The following is an 18,964-nucleotide window of genomic DNA, read 5'->3' as shown; positions in this document are numbered from 1 at the left end:
TACTCCTTAAAGCTTTCCTTAAACTCACAGTTTTCAGTCCTTCTCATGGTCATCTGGGAAGCTGTTTCCCTGAGTCCCTTGCGTCCAGAACTGATGTTGTTGCTCTAAGTACACTTTAACCAGTGCATAGTTAGCCAAGATTATAACCTTCTTCATCCCAAAACCATACTCCTATAAATGCATTCTAAGTTTCTGTTAGCTTTTTGAACCATATCACATGCAGTTTTCCTCAAATTGAATTTATTTATTTTTATTTTTTATTTATTTATTTTTGCATTACAATTCTTAATACACCATTATACCATAATTTATCATATCTCTGATTATCTATAAGGTATGTTGACACCAAATTCACATCTTCATACATGTATCAAATTGAATTTAAAAACACATCTTTCCTCCTAAGGCTGTGATTAAGCCAACTCTCCCTTTCTCCCTCAGAACAGCTCTGCTGCATGGTTGCTCAGCCCCAAGTGAAGAGCTCCATCCCTGGCCAGCTGTCAGGATCAGGGCTTCCAGTGTCTTGAGAGCATTTTGAACCCTGATTCTGTATGCCTACAGCACCATAGATGTTCCTTCTAGCTTTATGTTGTTCCTAAATTTTATAAACATGCCATGAAGACAAGACTAAGGATAGTCTCTGGCTAATCAGTCATCTTATAGATGGCACCTGTCATCCAGAATCCCACCTGTGAGAGTGCAGTGTTGTTTTTCACTCTTGGCATTAGTGATTCCAGAAGGCCCATGGGGGCAGCAGAGTAGTACTGAGTGCCAGTTGACTGTCATGGGCAGACATGTTGGTTTAAAAAAACCATCCTGACTAGCAGACACTGCTGGACAGACCTGAGTGGAGAATCTGGTTCCATGGCTGCCTCACTCCATTATCCCAGAAATCAACTGTAGCTGGCTCCTTGCATCCCTCTGAACCCCATGTAGCTCCCATGAGGTGGCACAGGGAACAAATGGAATAAACAAATAGGAGTTCAAAGTAGTTGGAGGTTGTGATGGGGGAAGGCTTTGAGAAAGCAGCAACTGGAGTGGGGCTCAGGGGTGGGTCGGTCTGGACTATGTCTGTTTGAGCCTGTTCAAGAGGTCTGGGAAAACAAGGAACAGTTGTAAGCAGATCTTGAACCACAAGACTTACTTTTTGTGGAATCAGCCATTCTGTCTGTAAAATGAATGTAAAAAGAAGCCATGCTGGAGAAAAGGTGACAGTGGTGGTGAAGATGGGTAGAGGGGGCTTAAAATGAGTGACTGTTTGGATGTGGAAGCCAAGAAGGAAGATGGACTCGGGGCTTTGGCGAGGGACAGATGATTTGTCATCTGCTGGAGTATATGTGAGCACAGCAGAAGGCACAGAAATCAGACATGTCCAGTGCCCAAATTGGACATAAAAGACTAGGTCTTAGTGCAGAGCTGGCTGAAGGTGCAGCTATGGGAGAGTGACATGAGCACAGGGGTTAGGTCAAGAGGAAAAGTACATAGGATTGTAGAGTTTTGAGCACAGTTGGAGATGAATTTAAAAAAAAAAAACGAGAAGAGAATGAGGATATGTGGGAAGGGAGGAGAGCCCTTCATCCAAAGGTGAGGTGCTCCTGTCTATCTGGTAGAGGAGAAAAGGGTAGCTACACAGGCAGGCCAGTGTTCAGTGGCTGACAGCTCAAGGACACCAGCACCAGCCCAGAGTGGAGAGGAAGAGGGAGAAGTGGAAGTGTGAAGGAGAGGAAGCAGCATCGGCCTGTGCCAAGAACAGACCCCAAAGGGCTGGGCAGTATCAGGCCCCAGAGACCACAGGGCACAGTGCTGCCTTGGAGCACAGCAAGGAGTGAAGCAGCCAAGACCCTGGCCTGTGGGACTTGCAGCAGGGGGACCATGCACGAGCAGTGATGATGCTGGAGAGAGCCCCAGGTGGGTGGGGTGCGTGGAGGGGTGTGTACAAGGCAGCAGGGCATTAGCAGCTGTTTGGGTTTCATGGTAAGCGTTCAGCAGCTGGGCTGAAATGAGAACTGTCCTCTTTGCATCAACTCAAATGCCTCTCTATAGAACCTCCCCCGTTCACCTGCTGCATGTGGTCCTTCAGGCTCCTCTCACTTCCTTGGCAATTCACCTTTACCTCCCTAATGCTACCTGCCTTATCAGGGATCCTGTGTGGATCCACCTGCAGTTCAGTGTCACTACATGAGCCTTCCAAATCACAGGCCCCACCTGGTCCCACAACCATGTTCTTTTGACCACATTTTCTCTGTGTATCAGTGTTTATTTGTTTGGGGCACTGGGGATTAAACCCAGGGCTACTTTATAACTGAGTCACATCCCCAGCTTTTTTATGTTTTATTTTGAGACAGGGTCTCTCTCAGTTGCTTAGGTCCTCCATAAGTTGCAGAGGCTGGCCTTTAAATTGTTACCCTCCTGCTTCAGCCTCTTGAGTTGCTGGGATTATAGGTGTGCACCACCATCCCTGGCTGAATGAGCATTTTTAATGAAAATTTTCATATAAAAAAATTGCAGACTTCTGACTACTTTTGAAAACCTGTAGATCCTGACATGTTGGATTCTTAGTAGCAATCAACTAGTGTGTGTGCTCCTTTTGCCCCTATCCCTGCCGGGCCCTGAGGGTCCCAGACCTAGGGCTTTCAAGCAGTAGCCTTTGGTTATCAATACCAGGACAGTTTACATTAACAGGCTGCTTCTTTGGGGCATTTGAATTTGTGATCACTATTTTCTACTAATGTACAACTCTTATTTTTAAGCACTTAAATTTTAAGAAGTACTTGAAAGTGAGAGAAATCAAGAAAAAAAAATATTGCCAAAAAAAAAATCTGAAAATGAAGACGTGGTATAGTATGGTGAGAGAAGCCAGTAATACCAAATTTAATACAGCTTGAAAGTCCACTAAGAAGAATCAGCCTTTTAAAATGCTATCACCATCCCTTGCCACCACCATGGCCTGTCCCACAGCTGCACTCTCAGGTGGTCTGGTACCTTGTGACCTTGTACCAGGAACGTCTTCATGTGCCATCTCCTTTTACAGCCAAGACCTAGGGGCTCACAGCTTACAGCAGCACCTGTGTGCCTGGTGGTAAAGTCCCATGTGTAATCTGCATATCGGCCTGCAGACTGCTCTGAAACATCACACCATGACACCCTGCAGAGCTGGGAACCACATAGCACATGATGGCAATTGTTCCCTTCCATATATCATTTTAGAAAACACTTTTAACTGGTTTTTAATAGACAAGGAACGTGAACTTTACCCTGATAAAGGTATTCTTTTTTAGTTAGAAGGACCAAGATCATTCTTTAATATGAAAAAAACTTACATTTGTTAACAGATTACACAATGTAGTTTCACAATGTAAGGAGAAAACTCCCATGACTCACTTTATCCCAGCACAGTAGCTGTGTCTGTGTTCCTTCTCTCCTGCCCGCTCCTGAGCCCCGTTCATGAAGCAGTATTGTATAAGCAACTGTGAATTTAAAATGTTTTACCATATAACAGAGACAAAGAATTGACAGATTTTTTTTTTTTTTTTTTTTTTTTGGTAAGACCTTGTACAAAAACTGTCAAGTTCGGTGTATTACACAAACACACAGAAGAGAGTTACTTGGAAATTTTTCTTACTTATAAGATTAATCTCTTTTTCTACCACAAGTGCAAAGTGGCAGCACTAATGTATCATTGCTCCACATTACCTGGGATATTCAGGTATTCAAGCCTCAGACCTGAGCCAATCCATTTTTTTCAGTGAGAGCCACATTTGCCACTCTGGGGGGTTTCAAGTGCTCAAAGCCTGTCACTCTGCAATATTCTTCTGCCTATCTGTTCTTTGAGCCTGTTCAAGTAACAGGCACAGTTTCACACCAGTTCCTGCCCAGTGACGACACCGTGCACATGTGCCCACCAGGTGCCTGTTAGCCACAGACTGGAGCTGTACCTATCCATAGATCCACTGGGATCCCCCTTCCTAACAAAGCCTCCCACTTGTCTGCCTAATGAAGTTTCTGCTGTTTATAAATTTGGTGTTTTATAAGTATTCTGCAATTTTGCTGTTGTCCTGTGCTAATTTCATGTAATTGCCTTTTTAAAAATATTTCTTAGTTATACATGGACGCGATATCTTTATTTTGTTTTTTTACTTTTATTTGGTGCTAAGGATCGAATCCAGTACCTCACACATGGGAGGCAAATGCTCTAGCATTGAACTACACCCCAGCTGCCTGTAATTGACTTTTATATTTCTGGGTTTAAGTTACTTTTTAAATGTCGATCATTATCACTTATGGGTATTGCACCCTCATCTTACAAAATATGGTTTCTCAATAACATTTTGCATATCCATTTTTATAGGAGCAAATGATATGTCAATCATCTTTTTCTTTTGCTTGTGTTGATATTAATTAGTTATCTACGAACCTGAGAAAAACTGATATCATGTTAAGAAATGCAGTATACCTTGGATAACTGGATTGCTGAGACCTGGCTCAACCCTATTCTGGAGGTAGTACAATAGTAACAATCTACAGAAATTTTCCTGTGCCTGTCTTTTTATTGGAGACTATAAGCCACCTAAGGAGGGCTCGCAAGGCCCACTGATGCAGAACACCAAGTTGTATCCCCTGGCCCATGAGGCGCTCCTCCTGGGTGACATCACCCCAATGGCTTAGTCTGACCTGAGCAAAACAGGACCTGAAGTTGTTACGCATCATAGAAGCAGGCCATTTCAGTCACTGGTGGGGAAGTGACAAGAGCAAGAAAATACAAACACAGCATTTTACTTATGTTTCTGAGGGAATTAAAAAAAGATCCCAAAACTACTTAGCAGTGTGATTACCCAGTACATTTAGAAATAAATATTCTGGGACACTTAAAAATCAACTTGCAGACATACAGAACAGTAACTGTGCTGTAACTGTTTAGCACAATTACCTCACAGGTAACTCTGAATCTAATGGGGATACAAGGAGAACCCTCAGAGATGATTTCTTTCATCCCTGAACTCTTATCAGGCTTCCCCAAAAATGCACAGATAATTTGAAAGGGATTGGTGTGGAGAAGAGAAAACACTATAGTCTCCCCAAGGTTAAATGTGGAATCCAGTGTAAATGCCACCCAAGTTAAGCCAGCAGCAGCAGCCCAGTGGGGTCATATGTCAGTCAGAAAACCAAAGGGAAAGTATTGTGAATGTTGGTCTTATTTTGAGAGAGGGTCTCGATAAGTTGCTGCAAGACTGGCCTCAAATTTGTAATCCTCCTTCCTCAGCCTCCCACACTGCTGGGATTACAGGTATGTGCCACAATACCCAGCGTAACACAGATGTTTTAAAATTATATTACAAAATATTAGGCCAAGCATGGTGGCACACACCTATAATCCCAGTGGCTGGGTAGGCTGAGGCAGGAGGATCGTCAGTTCAAAGCCAGCCTCAGCAATGGCAAGGCGCTAAGCAATTCAGTGAGACCCTGTCACTAGATAAAATACAAAATAGGAGTGGGGATATGGCTCAGTGGTCAAGTGCCCCTGAGTTCAATCCCTGGTACCAAAAAAAATAGAGGCATGACTTCAATTTGATAAACTAAAACCTGGGGAAATTGAATTTAGGGGCGCTTCTCCCTAGTTATGTGTCTCACCAGTAGCAGATGCTAGAGAACAACTCCCTTGCTTAAGAGCTCCTGTCCTAGAAAGTTTGGTTATTGTTCTTTGATGTAAAAATGGTACCAAAAACTAGTGTCACCTAAACCAATCAGCAGTGTATTCTTATAGCTCAACTGTTTTCACACCACAAATCCAGGAACAGTTTCTAGTGACCTTAGCAGGCAGAAGTAATTCCATTTTAAGCAACATGCAGTGATTTGCGTGATCTATGCTTTTTGTGGATGTGGGTTGTTTGGGGTGAGGGGATTGCACTGGGTTGTTTTTTGGTTTCCTGTGCTTTGGGGGGCTTGGTAAGTGGGTAGTCCTGCTACAGAGGTAGGAGGGATGCGTATCAATGTATGCAGCGCATGAACCACTTACACAAATGCTCTAGCTGTATGTACCTTCAATTCAAAATAGATGACTAAGACAGTTGAAAACAATGCAGCCTCCCAAGTGCTAACAAGAAAGGATAATTTAAAACCTGTACTGGTGTGCTAAAATCAAGACTTAGACATTCTCTGTTCCTAATGCCTATGCGACATGGTGCCCCAGAGGGACTGGCTTTTCAGCAGGACCCCTGTCACTCTAATAGTGTCCCCTCTAATGGGCTCTCAAAGAGCATCTATTGATATGAAACAGAAACGTCGAATGCCTACAGGACAAAGCATTTGGAAAAGGAGGATGCTTTGCACCTGACTGGCCTTTGTGTAAAAGGAGCTCCCAGCTGAGAGCAGCAATGCCATCTTGGTTTCAGATAGGAAATGTGCCTCCGTCAGTTGCCATCCAGTGCTGCAGCACATTTACATGAAGTTCACAGAGGAAGAGGCTTTGTTAATGCTTCAGTCAGTACCTAAAAATGCCAGGTGCATCACAAGCGTTCAGTAAATGCTAGTCAATGAAATTTTTAGTCCTTTATTTTTCTTTCACTTAATTATGACTGGCCACTTTTTAACTAAACCTCTTCTCAAGAAGGATTCCCTGTCACATACATAAGTTGGGTCCATGGAATAATCTAGAACTGATTTCTGCTTTCGTAGAAGAGAGAGTGCAGGCCACGGACAGGACTGTCGTGTTCACAGTGGGATTCTGAAGGAGGGAAAGAGCAGCTCTTGCCCTGTGCCTTTTCTGAGTTCATGTCTGCCCCAGCTTCCTGGTGCTGACTGCTGGGGCACTTCATTCCCTCCGATCTGATGAAAGGCAAAAATCTCTGTTTGGGGCCAGTAGTAGTATGCTTGCCTGATGTGCAGGAGGCCCTCTGTTCCATCCCTAGTACTGCAAAAAAGTGGGGGAAATATTCAAATATGAAATGAAAGCTATATATCCTTGTGGTGCTTTGGTACTTTACTATTCCCAACTATCTGTTTGATCAAAGAAACTGAAATCAGAAGCAGTGATCCCAGAGGTCACAGTACAGAAATATTTTGCAAAAAATGGTAGTTATTTGAAGGATTTTTTTTTTTTTCTGTTTTTCGGGCTGGGGATGTAAGCCAGGAACTGTGTGCCAAGCACATGTTTTCATGCTCTACCACTGAGCCACATCCCAGCCCAAGAGGATCACTTTTAGAATTTTAACAACTATATCTTAAATGTAAGTAAAAATTTGTTCTGCCTCATCAACCCAAGTTTAAAATACTCCCTGTACATTATTAACAAAAGGGATAGCAAATTTACTCTAGCAGTAAACACTGAACAATGGAGATTATGTGTATTTTAATATTACAATATAAATATATTAATATATTAATATTTATATTAAATAATATAAATTATTGTTTATAATTGTTTTTTGTCTACTGAAAATACTTGGTTTGCGCCAAAATTGTCTGTTACATCTCACTGCATAGCACTTCCTAGAACCTTGGATGGTGATGTTGTGCTCACCCTGAAGTGCATGTAGGTTTGCATTGTGTGTGTATTAAGATAGAAAAAAATGTATTCTTGATTTTTGAGTACACAAGTGCTTTTATATTTATGTCTAACATTTGGCTACATGAAGCTTATAAATCATTTACCTTCTACTTAAAAATATTCTGTAGACTTTGCTGCTGCTTTTAACAGAAATTAAAAACATTCCATAAAAACCAGTTGGCTATAATTACCATAGTCCCAATATTTATTAAGGTTTTTATTTTTTATTTTTTTTAGTTATAGGTAGACATAATACCTTTATTTGTTTGTTTATTTATTTATTTATTTTTATGTGGTGCTAAGGATCGAACCCCGTGCCTCACATGTGGTAGGCGAGCTCTTTACCACTGAGCCACGACTCCAGCCCAATATTTATTAGTTTTTACTTGTTTAAGTTATTTGACCAGATGATGGTGCGCTCCTGTAATCCCAGTGGCTCAGGAGGCTGAGGCTAGAGGATCTCAAGTTCAAAGCCAGCCTCAGCAATTTAGCGAGGCCCTAAGCAACTCAGGGAGACCCTGTCTCTAAATAAAATATTAAAAAGGGCTGGAGACGTGGCTCTGTGGTTAAGCACCCCTGGGTTCATTCCCTGGTACAAAAAGGGGGGAAAAAAATCTTATTTGTAATGTTGGCCTTTTAAAGAGTTGGAAATATAAGATTGACAAATTCTAGGTGAATTTTCCATTTAGTTACAGTGAATCAGTATATTTATAGCTGATTGGTCTTTAGCAATGCCCACATTTTTTAGTTTCCCAGAGCATCCATAATTTTTATCAGTTACATTAATTTTCTTGATTTAATTCTGTTCCTGCAATTTGTAAAACTTTTCCCCAATATGCATTATTTTCTGTATAATTATAGGCAACATTACTGTTAGCAGTTGCCGGTAATCAGGAATGGCTTCCATGTTATTGGTAACAATTTGCATAATCTATTGCTCATCCTAGAGCTTGTAATTTAAAATGATTTGTAGATTGCATGTCCTTTTGTTATCAGTATTATTGCATGTTATCAGAATAATGAATATCAAGGGAACTGATTCCTTTTGCCTTTAGTAAGAAAATTAATAAATTTTATCATTGAGATAGTAATACTCCCATTGAGACCAAATCATTTAAAATTTGCTTTAACTGTTTTTATTTTATACCCTAAGCTTTCTCTTGCATGCAAAGTCTGGTGTTGTTTTCTAGTCTTCAATTACTATTTGGAATCTGATCATCTCTCTTGCTGAGATAACCTACTCTGTGAAAATTACAACTGGTAGGAGCTGTCAGCAGTGTGACATGAACTGTGGCAGGTGCAGAATCATGAGCATTGAGTTGATTTTGGAAATTGGATGGCAGTTTTACTTTTTCTTTCTGTTTCACTCCTATTATGTCCTCTCTGGCACCCTTTTCAGTTTCCTCAGGCTGGGGAGAAATGCCCAGTGCTCACGCAAAGGCTGAAAACTCATGGGGGGAGCCATCCCCCCCTTCCACCCTGGTGGACAACGGCACAGCCGCATGGGGGAAGCCACCCAGCAGTGGCAGCGGGTGGGGAGATCACCCTGCTGAGTCAACGGGGACATTCGGAAGAGCCAGTGCTCCCACTGCCACCCCAGCCCTGTGCAAGCCAGGTGAGCCAAGCACTCTGCATGCCCTGATCTAGGGATGTAGAAATGGTTCAAAGCGTTCTATGTAGACAGATGCTTTTCACTGGATTTGAAAACACTTTCCTTTTTTAAGCTGTCACACTTGTTCATTTATTTTTTGGTGCTTGGGATTGAATCTCAAGCCTTGCACATGCTGCACACACACACTACCACTTAGCCCCAGACCAAACTGAATTTTAAAAATTAAAGTATTAGGAGACAGTATACCTCAATCTATTTATACTTTAAGACTAACTTTAACCAAGACTATAAAGAAATATTTACCACATCTAACACATGAACATAAATGAATTTTTAACAGAAGTCCCATCCTCTCCTCCTTTTAAAAATAAATATAGGGCCTGCAGTTATGGCTGGATGTCAGAGCACTTGCCTAGCATGTGTGAGGCACTGGGTTCAATCCTCAGCACCACATAAGAAAATAAATAAAACAAAAGCATTCTGTCCATCTACAGCTATAAAAAAAATTTTTAAAAATAAAGTAAATACAAAAAAAATTAAAGCAATCAAACATACTAAACATATACTGCATGTTGAGCACCCTCAATCTGAAAATTCAAAGTGTTCTAAAACTTGAAAATCCTTGAGCCTCAATGTGGCCACATGGTAAAAATAATTCCACCCTGACCTCATATGCTAGGTTCCACAGGTGCATAGAAAATAAATAATGCAGAGTCACCTGCAGGCCACATGCACAGGTGGATGGGAACACTGAGTTACTAGAGTCACCTGCAGGTTGTATGAATAAGGTGTATATAAAACAAATGAATTTTGAGTTTAGACATGAGTCCTGTCCCCATGTCTCATTTATGTACGTGTAAATAATTCAAATCCAAAAATGATCTGAAATACTTCTGTTCCCCAGCATTTCAGTGAGGGTTCCAACTGCAGTTCTCACTCTTCCTTTGCAGTATTTGTGCCTGCTGATTAAACTTATTCATCAAAGAAGACAAATAGAGCAGACGGTTTTTTTTTTTTTCTTGAGATGAGTCTTAAAAACACATATTCATAGTGGTCTGAAACTTCTTGCCTTATTTTCATCTTATAAACAAAATTTCACTTTGGGTCTTTCTGTTCATACTTAAAACAACTTGAAAAAATATGGGACTGGGGTATGGCTCAGAGGTAGAGCACTTGCCCGGCATGGGTGAGGCCCGGGGTTTCCTAAGTATAAGATGGCTGATTTAAGTCTGATGTGAAAATTAATTGTTCAGGCCAGCACAATGGTGCTTGGGAGGCTAAAGCAAGAAGATCTCAAGTTTGAGGCCAGCCTCAACTTGAATTGTGTCTCAAAATGAAAAAGGGCAGGAGACATAGCTCAGTAGTACAGCACCCCTGCTTCCGTCCTCAATACCAGGGGGGAAGTTGTTTACATGGCTGCAGAAAGCATCTTATTTTCTTTGTATGTCGTTAGATGTCCTAGATCTTAAAATATAACTCCATTTGATTTTGTGTTTTGTTGACAGTGGATATCCACCAGATATCCACCAGTTGTGCTAGAAGTATTTAGTCCATTTCTGTTGCTTTTGGTTACAAAGCTAAAGGATAAGGGAACTTCTGGGTGTTTAAATTCACATGCCATTTTGAAGCAGTGTATTTTGTTTTTAGAACTTGTCCATGAGGTCAAGTTATGTGCCTGTCTACCTCGTAGATGTCAAATTTTCATCATCTTAAAGACCTTGGGTATCCACAGTCACCTAGTTTGGCCTTTTTTAGTTCTTCCAAGAACTAGAAAATGGGGATGCTTTGACACCAAAAATCACTTTCTATTTTTAAAAAGAGGAAAAAGTAACATCCTGAAATATTGAGCTTCTTCCCCAGCGCTAGGCTTCTGTGCTGGAGCTGTGGGCATCTCCTGGGGAGCTTGTCAGAAATACAGATAGATACCCTAGGCCAGCAGCCTCCCATGTGATCCCCACTGACTGCCACTGTGGTGAGGATTGAGAAGCACTGGCCGCGTGGCATATTGCCCACTGGCTTAGATCAAGTGACAGCAGAGCCATGTGGGGGCAAAGACACTTTCAGGAGGCCTCATTCAGAGCAGCCTTTTCAGAGTACAGACATTGCCACCCACTCCTTAGGGCTGCAGGGTTCCTTTCACACTGTTTCACAGTGGTAGTGTAGTTGGTTAAGGAAGTTTGGAACAGCATGGATTGCAGATACCTGGAGTGCAGAGGAGGAAACACAAGTGTATCTGCATCATCCATGATGGGAGGAGAAAGCCCCTTCTTAGGTACCAGGGAAAGGAAATGTGAGAAGGTGGATCATACTGTACCCACTTTTCTCCGCCTCCCCGGATTTCATTAGAGCAAAACTCCACACGCCTTAGGGAGAGAATTTGATATTTCCTGTTTGCTCTCCTTCCAGCTTCCAAATCTATGCAAGAAGGCTGGGGCAGTGGTGGGGATGAAGTGAACCTGGGCCCCAGCCAGTGGGAGGACGAGGAAGGGGACCTGTGGAACAATGCTGCTTCCCAAGAAAGCACTTCCTCCTGCAGCTCCTGGGGCAATGCCCCCAAAAAGGGACTTCAAAAGGTAGGTGCAGTGCTTCTACAGGAGAGAACTAGCAGTTTTGGAGGTTCTGATCAGTGAGCCTTATTGCCTTGGGCCTGTGGTGAGGCAGCACATCATAGTGAAAGCTATGGTGGAACCAAGCTGCACACCTCCTGGCCAGAAAGTCAGAGGAGGAGGAAGGGGTCAGGGAGGAAGGCACAGCCCAGCCCCAAACCCAAAAACCTCCCTCTAGGCCCTACCTCCCAGTAATGCCACTCTGGGGAGCAGCCTTCAACACATGGGCCTGTAAGGGGACACAAGTGGAACTGTCAGGAAGAGCACATACAGAAATGTAAGAGCCCAGTTGTTCCTTAAGCCAGACCTCTCAGAGTCACAGAGGGGCAACACAGTGCAGGTTCATCTCACTGGAAATGTGTTTTAGGAATGTAATTAAATTTTTTTAAAATAATGTTACTCATAGCTAGGCACCATGTGCATGGCCATAATCTCAGCAACTCAGCAGGCAGAGGCAGGAGGATGCAAGTCTGAAGCCAGTCTGAGCAATTTAATGAACTCTGTCTCAAAATTAAAAAAAAAAAAAAAAAAAAAAAAATTTAAGGTTGGGGATGTAGCTCAGTGGTAGAGCACCTCTGAGTTCAACCTCCAGTACCCCCCCCAAAAAAAAATTATGTTAATATGTAATGCTTCTGTTATTATTATTGCTGTTTTTGAATAAAACTAATAAATATTTTTTTTTAATTTCTCAGCTTTAACTTCAAATATAGTAAATGTTGACAAATACAACGTCTATAAACAAAAGTTCTTTGGGATGTTTAATCTTTAAGACTTAGTGTATAATGGGGTTCCCAAACTAAAAAGTTGGATAGCTGAAGTGTACCATTAACTAGTATTGAAATAAATGAGAAGCCATCTGGAAGATACTGAACCCCCAACTCACACCAAGATAAATTCCAATTACATCACAAATTTAAATATAAAAATATAAAATCATGATTGTTATAAAAACAATATTGCAGTTGGAGGGACATTTCTAACTATGACTAAAATCTTCAAGCCATAAAAGAATTTTAGATTTCAATAATAAACACAAAAACCATGCATAACAGAAAATAAGCTAATCAGAGACAAAGTGCAAATAACAGGCAGGGGAAAAAATTGTAACTCACATCACAGAACTGATCTCTTTGATACTTAACAAAGTCCTAGAAAATGGTTTTTAAAACAACCAGAGACCAGGACTGGAGTTGTGGCTCTGCAATAGCACACTTGCCTGGCATGTGTGAGGCACTGGGTTCGATTCTCAGCACCATGTATAAATAAATAAAGAAAGGAACTGTATCAACAACTAAAACAAAACATTTTTAAAAATAAATAAAACAACCAGAGACCAATAAAAAACAACGGACAAGGTGATCTTCAATTTCATAGCATAATAATCTCAGGTTTTATGCCTTTTTTTTTTTGGCAAAAGAATATGTGAGCATCATATAAAACTTTAGTTTAAAAAAAGGAGTACTGATATTATTTTTAAAATATTTATTACTAAACTGTCTTTGATGCAATATTAGGGTGTTTTGAATACTGATGAATATACATTAGGGTTGACAACCCTACCAGGCACTATGGCCCCACGCCTACAGTCCCAGGGGTTTGGGAGGCTGAGGCAGGAGGATCATGAATTCAAGCCAGCCGCAGCAACTTAGCAAGGCCCTGAGCAATTTAGTGAGACCCTGTCTATATATCAAAAAAATTAAAAGGGCTGGGGATATGGTTCAGTGGTTAAGTACCCCTGAGTTCAATCCCTGCTACCAAAAAAAAAAAAAAAACTTGAACAGCCCAAATCATCACACTTCATTTCTTCATGAGTTTAATGAACATTTTTCCAGTCTGAAAAAAAAGTTAACACATGAGTTACTATTGATTATAGTCAAAATTTTAAATTTAAGAAAATTTACTACAGGGTTGCAAAGTATGGATTTACAAAGTTGAATCCATGCAGATTCTGTTCCACTATCATTGGTTTCGTTTTCTGACATCATCCTCAGTGCCACACTGTCAGCATCCTATTCTCAAAGCTGTGAAAATATCAGTACTCTAGTTTGCTGGCAAAAATATAAATCAATATAACCCAAAAAGAAGGCAGCGTGATGTTATCTGTCAAAATGATGGACATTAGCACTTGACACAGCACCTCCACTTGTTATGGTACAGCCATATGAGTATGACATGTGTTCTTCTATTGCAACTTTTTTGTAGTAAGAAAACGAAAAGACATACAGTAACCAGTTGAATTATGTCCCATTAATAGTATGGGAAACTAAACTTTTTTTTTTTTTTTTTTGTACCAGGAGTAGAACCCAGGGGTGCTTACCACTGAGCCAACATCCTCACCCTTTTTTTATTTTTTATTTTGAGCCAGGGTCTCACTAAGTTGCTGAGACTGGACTTGACCTTGAGATCCTCCTGCCTCAGCCTCCAGAATTGGGGGGATTACAGGCATGCACCACCAGGTCTGGTGTGAAACTGCACATTTTTAAAGAAAAAATCTGTAAATATGTTATGGTTCAGGTATGTTGATATGAAGAGTTCAGCAAAATACATTGTTCAGTAAAAAAGGTAAGGTATGAAAAAGATGAATAGTACACTTACAGTTTTGTAAGGGAGAGTCACATGTATGTACACATACTGGGTTCTGTAGAATGTTCTAATTCCTTATAAATCATGTGAATGTATTACTGTAAAGAAAATTTACTTTAGAAGAACATTTTAGAAAAACATAGCAGTAAGCAGAACCCAGCAACTAAAACCAGGCCCCGTTTACCAGCAGTAGAAGTAAGTGATTGCAGACATCAAAAAGAAGTCTCTTTATGGTTGAGCTGCCAGATAAACAGTTATAATGGGACCTGAAATAACCAAATTGGTTAATTAAAATATAGTCTTGTTGGGCCTTTTGGTGCATGCCTGTAATCTCAGCAGCTTGGGATGCTGAGGCAAGAGGACTGCAAGTTCAAGTCCAGCCTCAGCAACTTTGGTGAGGCCCTAAGCAACCCAGCAAGACTCTAGATAAAACAAAAAGGGATGGGGATGTGGCTCAGTGGGTTAAGCACCCCCTGGGTTCAATCCCTGGTACCAAAAAAATAAAAATAAAACATATTCTGGTTCGATGTGGCTTCAGCAACATGATAATTGTGGAAACAGCCCCAGATGAACTGCTTGCTGGAAGGCATAAGCCCGCTCCACATGCTCTACCACAGTTATAGCAGGCTCCTGTTCCAGAACACACAGTGAGGTATATTCTTAGAGGGGGCATTTTTTGTTTGTTCATTTTTTGAGAATGAGTCTCACTGTGTCACCCAGTTGCTTCTGATTTATCAGTAGAGCCTTTGTCAGTGCAGACTCAGAGGGAAGTTACTCTCCAGGCTCTGGGCCTTCCTGCTGGGTTCTCTCTTCCTGTAGGTGACCTGTTCCCCTTTTCTTATTCTCTCTCTCTGACATTTTCCTTCTTCCTCCTTTCCTCTCACCTGAGGGTTACAAATGATGAATAGTTAATAAAATTAAAAGGTTTGTTTTCTTCTTCTTGCCCTTTCATTCATTGCAACAAACCCCCTGTATTTTCCATTGAGAATAAAGTTTGTAAAAGGACAAAACCATGCAATTTGGAGCATTCCTTGTAATTATTTAATAATGAAAGTAGTACTCTTTAAGAGCTGGGCTGTAGCAAAGTGGCAAAGCTTGTGCCTAGCATGCGTGAGACACTGGGTTCAATCCTCAGTACCACATAAAAATTAACAAGTAAATAAAGGCATTCTGTCCATCTACAACTATTAAAAAAAAAATTAAAAAGAAAGAAAGAAAGTGGTATGCTCTTGTGACAAGCCAAATTGATTCCCTAGGAAGGGGAAATAATCACCCTGGTTTTTGTAAGTCCATAAGTTACACATATTAACCAACCTGGTGCTGCACCCTGCAGTTCTCTGTAGTATTTGTCACAAGTACTGTCAGGGACCTCATGGAGTACAACACAATTTAACACTAACAAAAAGGTCCTTGGGGGCTGGGGCTGTAGCTCAGAAGTAGAGCACTTGCCTAGCAAGTGTGAGGCACTGGGTTCAATCCTCTGCACCACACAAAGAATAAGTAAATAAAATAAAGGTATTGTGTCCAGGGCTGGGGATATATAGCTCACTTGGTAGAGTGCTTGCCTTGCATGCACAAGGCCCTGGGTTCAGTCCCCAGCACAAAAAAAAAAAAAAAAATGGCATTGTGTCCATCTACAAATAAGTATATTAAAAAAAAAAAAAAAAAAAGATCCTGTGACTTCTAAATTATCAAGAGATTCAGCTGCCTCCTGTTTCTAGGAGAAATGCAACTCTTGGCCCTTCACCTTGCCTGCACTTCATTCCAGGGCATGAAGACATCTGGCAAGCAGGATGAGGCCTGGATCATGAGTCGGCTGATCAAACAACTCACAGACATGGGCTTCCCAGTGAGTGGTCTCCGGTTACTACTCCCCCGTATTTGCCCAAGTGAACAGCTGTAATTGTTTCTTACACAAGGAAGGCTGTGAGGATGAGGTTACTGATGTCATTAGCTCGTAAATCCCCTTTGGTGGGCAGTTTAGGCTAGGTTTGAACTGCAGCAAAAGACCCACTCAGTTTCCATCAAGAAAGACATGAGAGGGGCTGGGGATGTGGCTCAAGTGGTAGTGCACTCGCCTGGCATGCGCCAGGCACTAGGTTCGATCCTCAGCACCACATAAAAATTTTAAAAATAAAGATATTTTGTCCACCTAAAATTTAAAAATAAATATTTTTAAATTTTTTTAAAAAGACAAGAGCTTTTTCATAGAGTAGAAACTACATGATTTGTAGCTTCCATGGTTTATATAGTTTTTTTTATATTTTCTTATAATTTATAGTTAAGTGAATTATATTAGTTAATGTAATAGATTGAAGAAGATTACAAGAGAAAGCTTGGTATAAATAAATACTAAAGCATCATATTTTTTTAAAAAGTCATTCTAACCAAGCCTGTATAATTCCTGAGTTTCTGATAATGTATAGGGAGAATTCAGATCTCAGTGTGTTCCCACTGGTAAGTGAAAACTTACCAGTTTGTTTATTTCCTAAGGGAAATGACAGGGATTCAGAGAGCCAGGGCTATCACTATGGTCGCTGTGTAGTCCCTTTGAATGTCTTCTTTCCAAATCCTTATTCAGATGAGTGTCTTCACTAGGTGACCTGTAGGGTGGTGCCTCAGGCCAGGCGTACCTGCATTGTGCAGGGCACTGCCCCTGTGGCCCAGCTGCTGAAGTCATCACAGCACCCTGGAGCTTCCGTTGTCCACTGGATCAGTCAGCTCCAATCAGAGGGATAACAACCAAGATAAACCTACTTGTTTTTTTTTTTTTTTTGCTTGCTTGTTTGTTTGTTTGTTTGTTTCCTGTTTCTTGGAGGAAGTTTGGATGGCAGAGCCTAGAACTCATGGCATGGAAAAGAACCCCTAGGCTGACTGCAAGTGACTTTTAACAGTTGCCGGTTCTAGAGAGGCAGGTGGGACAGGGTCTTCCTGCATCAATGTCTGGCCCTGCTGTATCGGCCGGGTGGCATCCCTGCTGAATCATTACTATAGAGAAGACACTTGATGGAGAACTTAGAAGGCTGTCCTAGAACCCTGCATTATGTTCCTAAGATGTTAAATATAAGTTCTTCAAGATCCACAGTCATTTTTAATTATGGGTGCTTTCTGTTTAAAAGACGCCTGTAATCTCAGCAGTGGAGAAAAGCATTTCCAGGTCCAAACCCTAGCCATCACAGCACTCTCCACAATGGTGGTGACCACGCTGCTCCTAGCCCTCCCTCTGCTGCTATATGCTGCTGACAAGCACTCTGCTTCCTCTGCAGAGAGAGCCAGCCGAGGAGGCCCTGAAGAGCAACAGCATGAACCTGGACCAGGCCATGAGTAAGTGAGGGCGTCAGCAGCACTCACCAGAACCACCAGCAAGAAGCACAGAAATACAGAAAATGGGGCACTGAGTGGACCTCAGGAAGGAAGGACAGACTCATTGTACAGTATTATGACCTGGGTTTGACATGAGATTGATTGTTGGGTGATTCATGTTTCCTGCCAATCTGCACATTCCCACAAGTGACCACAAAGATGCCATAATTATTGTTTTGGGGGTTACAGACTTCAGTGAGTAGGCAGATTTTTCAGGTACAAAATCTGTGAAAAATAGTGGTAGATGGTGTGATCAGGTGGGGTTGAGATGTCAGAGCAGAGAAGCTTGGGCTAGTGGAAGCAGTGAGCACCAGCTTCTGAGACTTGTACAGTAATGCAAAGTTAAAGTGACCCAAACAAATGCCGGTCACTGGGCCAGAAGCTTCCAGGAATACAAAAGCAGTTTAGTTTTACAAGACGGCAGTAATGGGAACTGAGGCCACAAGGTGAGTAAGAGCCATTCTCATAGACAGTCAGGAAGGCCCTGACACTGGTGGTTTCAGGGGGGAAGCAAGCATGTGAAGCCTGGGCAGCCGTGGGTACGCTCCTCCAAGGGGAGGCAGCAGGGGTGCCAAGCAGGCCCAGGGCTGGTGAACCAGCACCTGAGGGCTGTTGTGCCCCTGCTGCTTTCTGAAGGGCTCAGGGGTCTCTTCCCTGAGGCTGGAGCTAGCACCTGTCCTATGTCAACATCCATGACCACATTTGCTTTTCATGTTGTTCTGTATTTGTGCCCCAGGCGCTCTGCTGGAAAAGAAGGTGGACATGGACAAGCGTGGACTGGGAGTGACTGACTATAATGGGATGGTCACCAAACCCCTCGGCTGCCGCCCACCAATCTCCAAAGAGTCTTCCATGGACCGCCCCACCTTTCTTGACAAGGTAATAGATTTAGGCAGTTTTTAAATGAGAAATGTTTTCATTTAAACTGTGTCCTTAGTGCAAGTCAGATTAAATTTTTGCTAGACTTTGAACTTTTTTTCCCCTATTATATGAAAGTTTAACTCAGAGGCATAATATGTTTCACAAATGATGTTACTAGGAATGAAAAATGCTGGAATTGAAAACTGATCTTCATTGTTGCTGTGGGAACTTAGCTGGTTATCCACTTCAGTCTTTCCAGTACACAAGATCATCACATTTGTTTTACTGCCTAATTTCAAATATACAAGTTCTTCCATTTGGAAATTATATGTGTAGCCTTGAAGAAAGGGAAGTGGTAGGGCTGAGCCCTGGCCAGCCACCCATGTCAGTGACACC

At 41.6% G+C, this 18,964-nt stretch overlaps 1 protein-coding gene across 8 annotated transcripts in view; it reads left to right on the top strand.

Annotated features, from left to right (window-relative positions):
- Tnrc6c (trinucleotide repeat containing adaptor 6C) overlaps positions 1-18,964 on the top strand; it is an 86,773-nt gene that overhangs the window by 45,517 nt on the left and 22,292 nt on the right. For 7 of the 8 annotated variants that reach the window (XM_048797733.1, XM_048797724.1, XM_048797728.1 and 4 more), the window contains exons 5-9: positions 8,943-9,158; positions 11,562-11,728; positions 16,113-16,193; positions 17,611-17,668; positions 18,444-18,586. In XM_048797733.1, coding sequence (XP_048653690.1) covers positions 8,943-9,158; positions 11,562-11,728; positions 16,113-16,193; positions 17,611-17,668; positions 18,444-18,586 — 665 coding nt within the window. The remainder of the gene's footprint in view (positions 1-8,942; positions 9,159-11,561; positions 11,729-16,112; positions 16,194-17,610; positions 17,669-18,443; positions 18,587-18,964) is intronic. The other variant, XM_048797738.1, reaches the window with a different exon arrangement.

The sequence above is a fragment of the Marmota marmota genome, unplaced genomic scaffold (genome assembly GCF_001458135.2).
Source record: "Marmota marmota marmota unplaced genomic scaffold, marMar, whole genome shotgun sequence".
Classification (NCBI taxonomy): Eukaryota; Metazoa; Chordata; class Mammalia; order Rodentia; family Sciuridae; genus Marmota; species Marmota marmota.
Note: the sequence above shows the minus strand (reverse complement) of the source record. Positions and strands in the feature narration are given on the sequence as shown.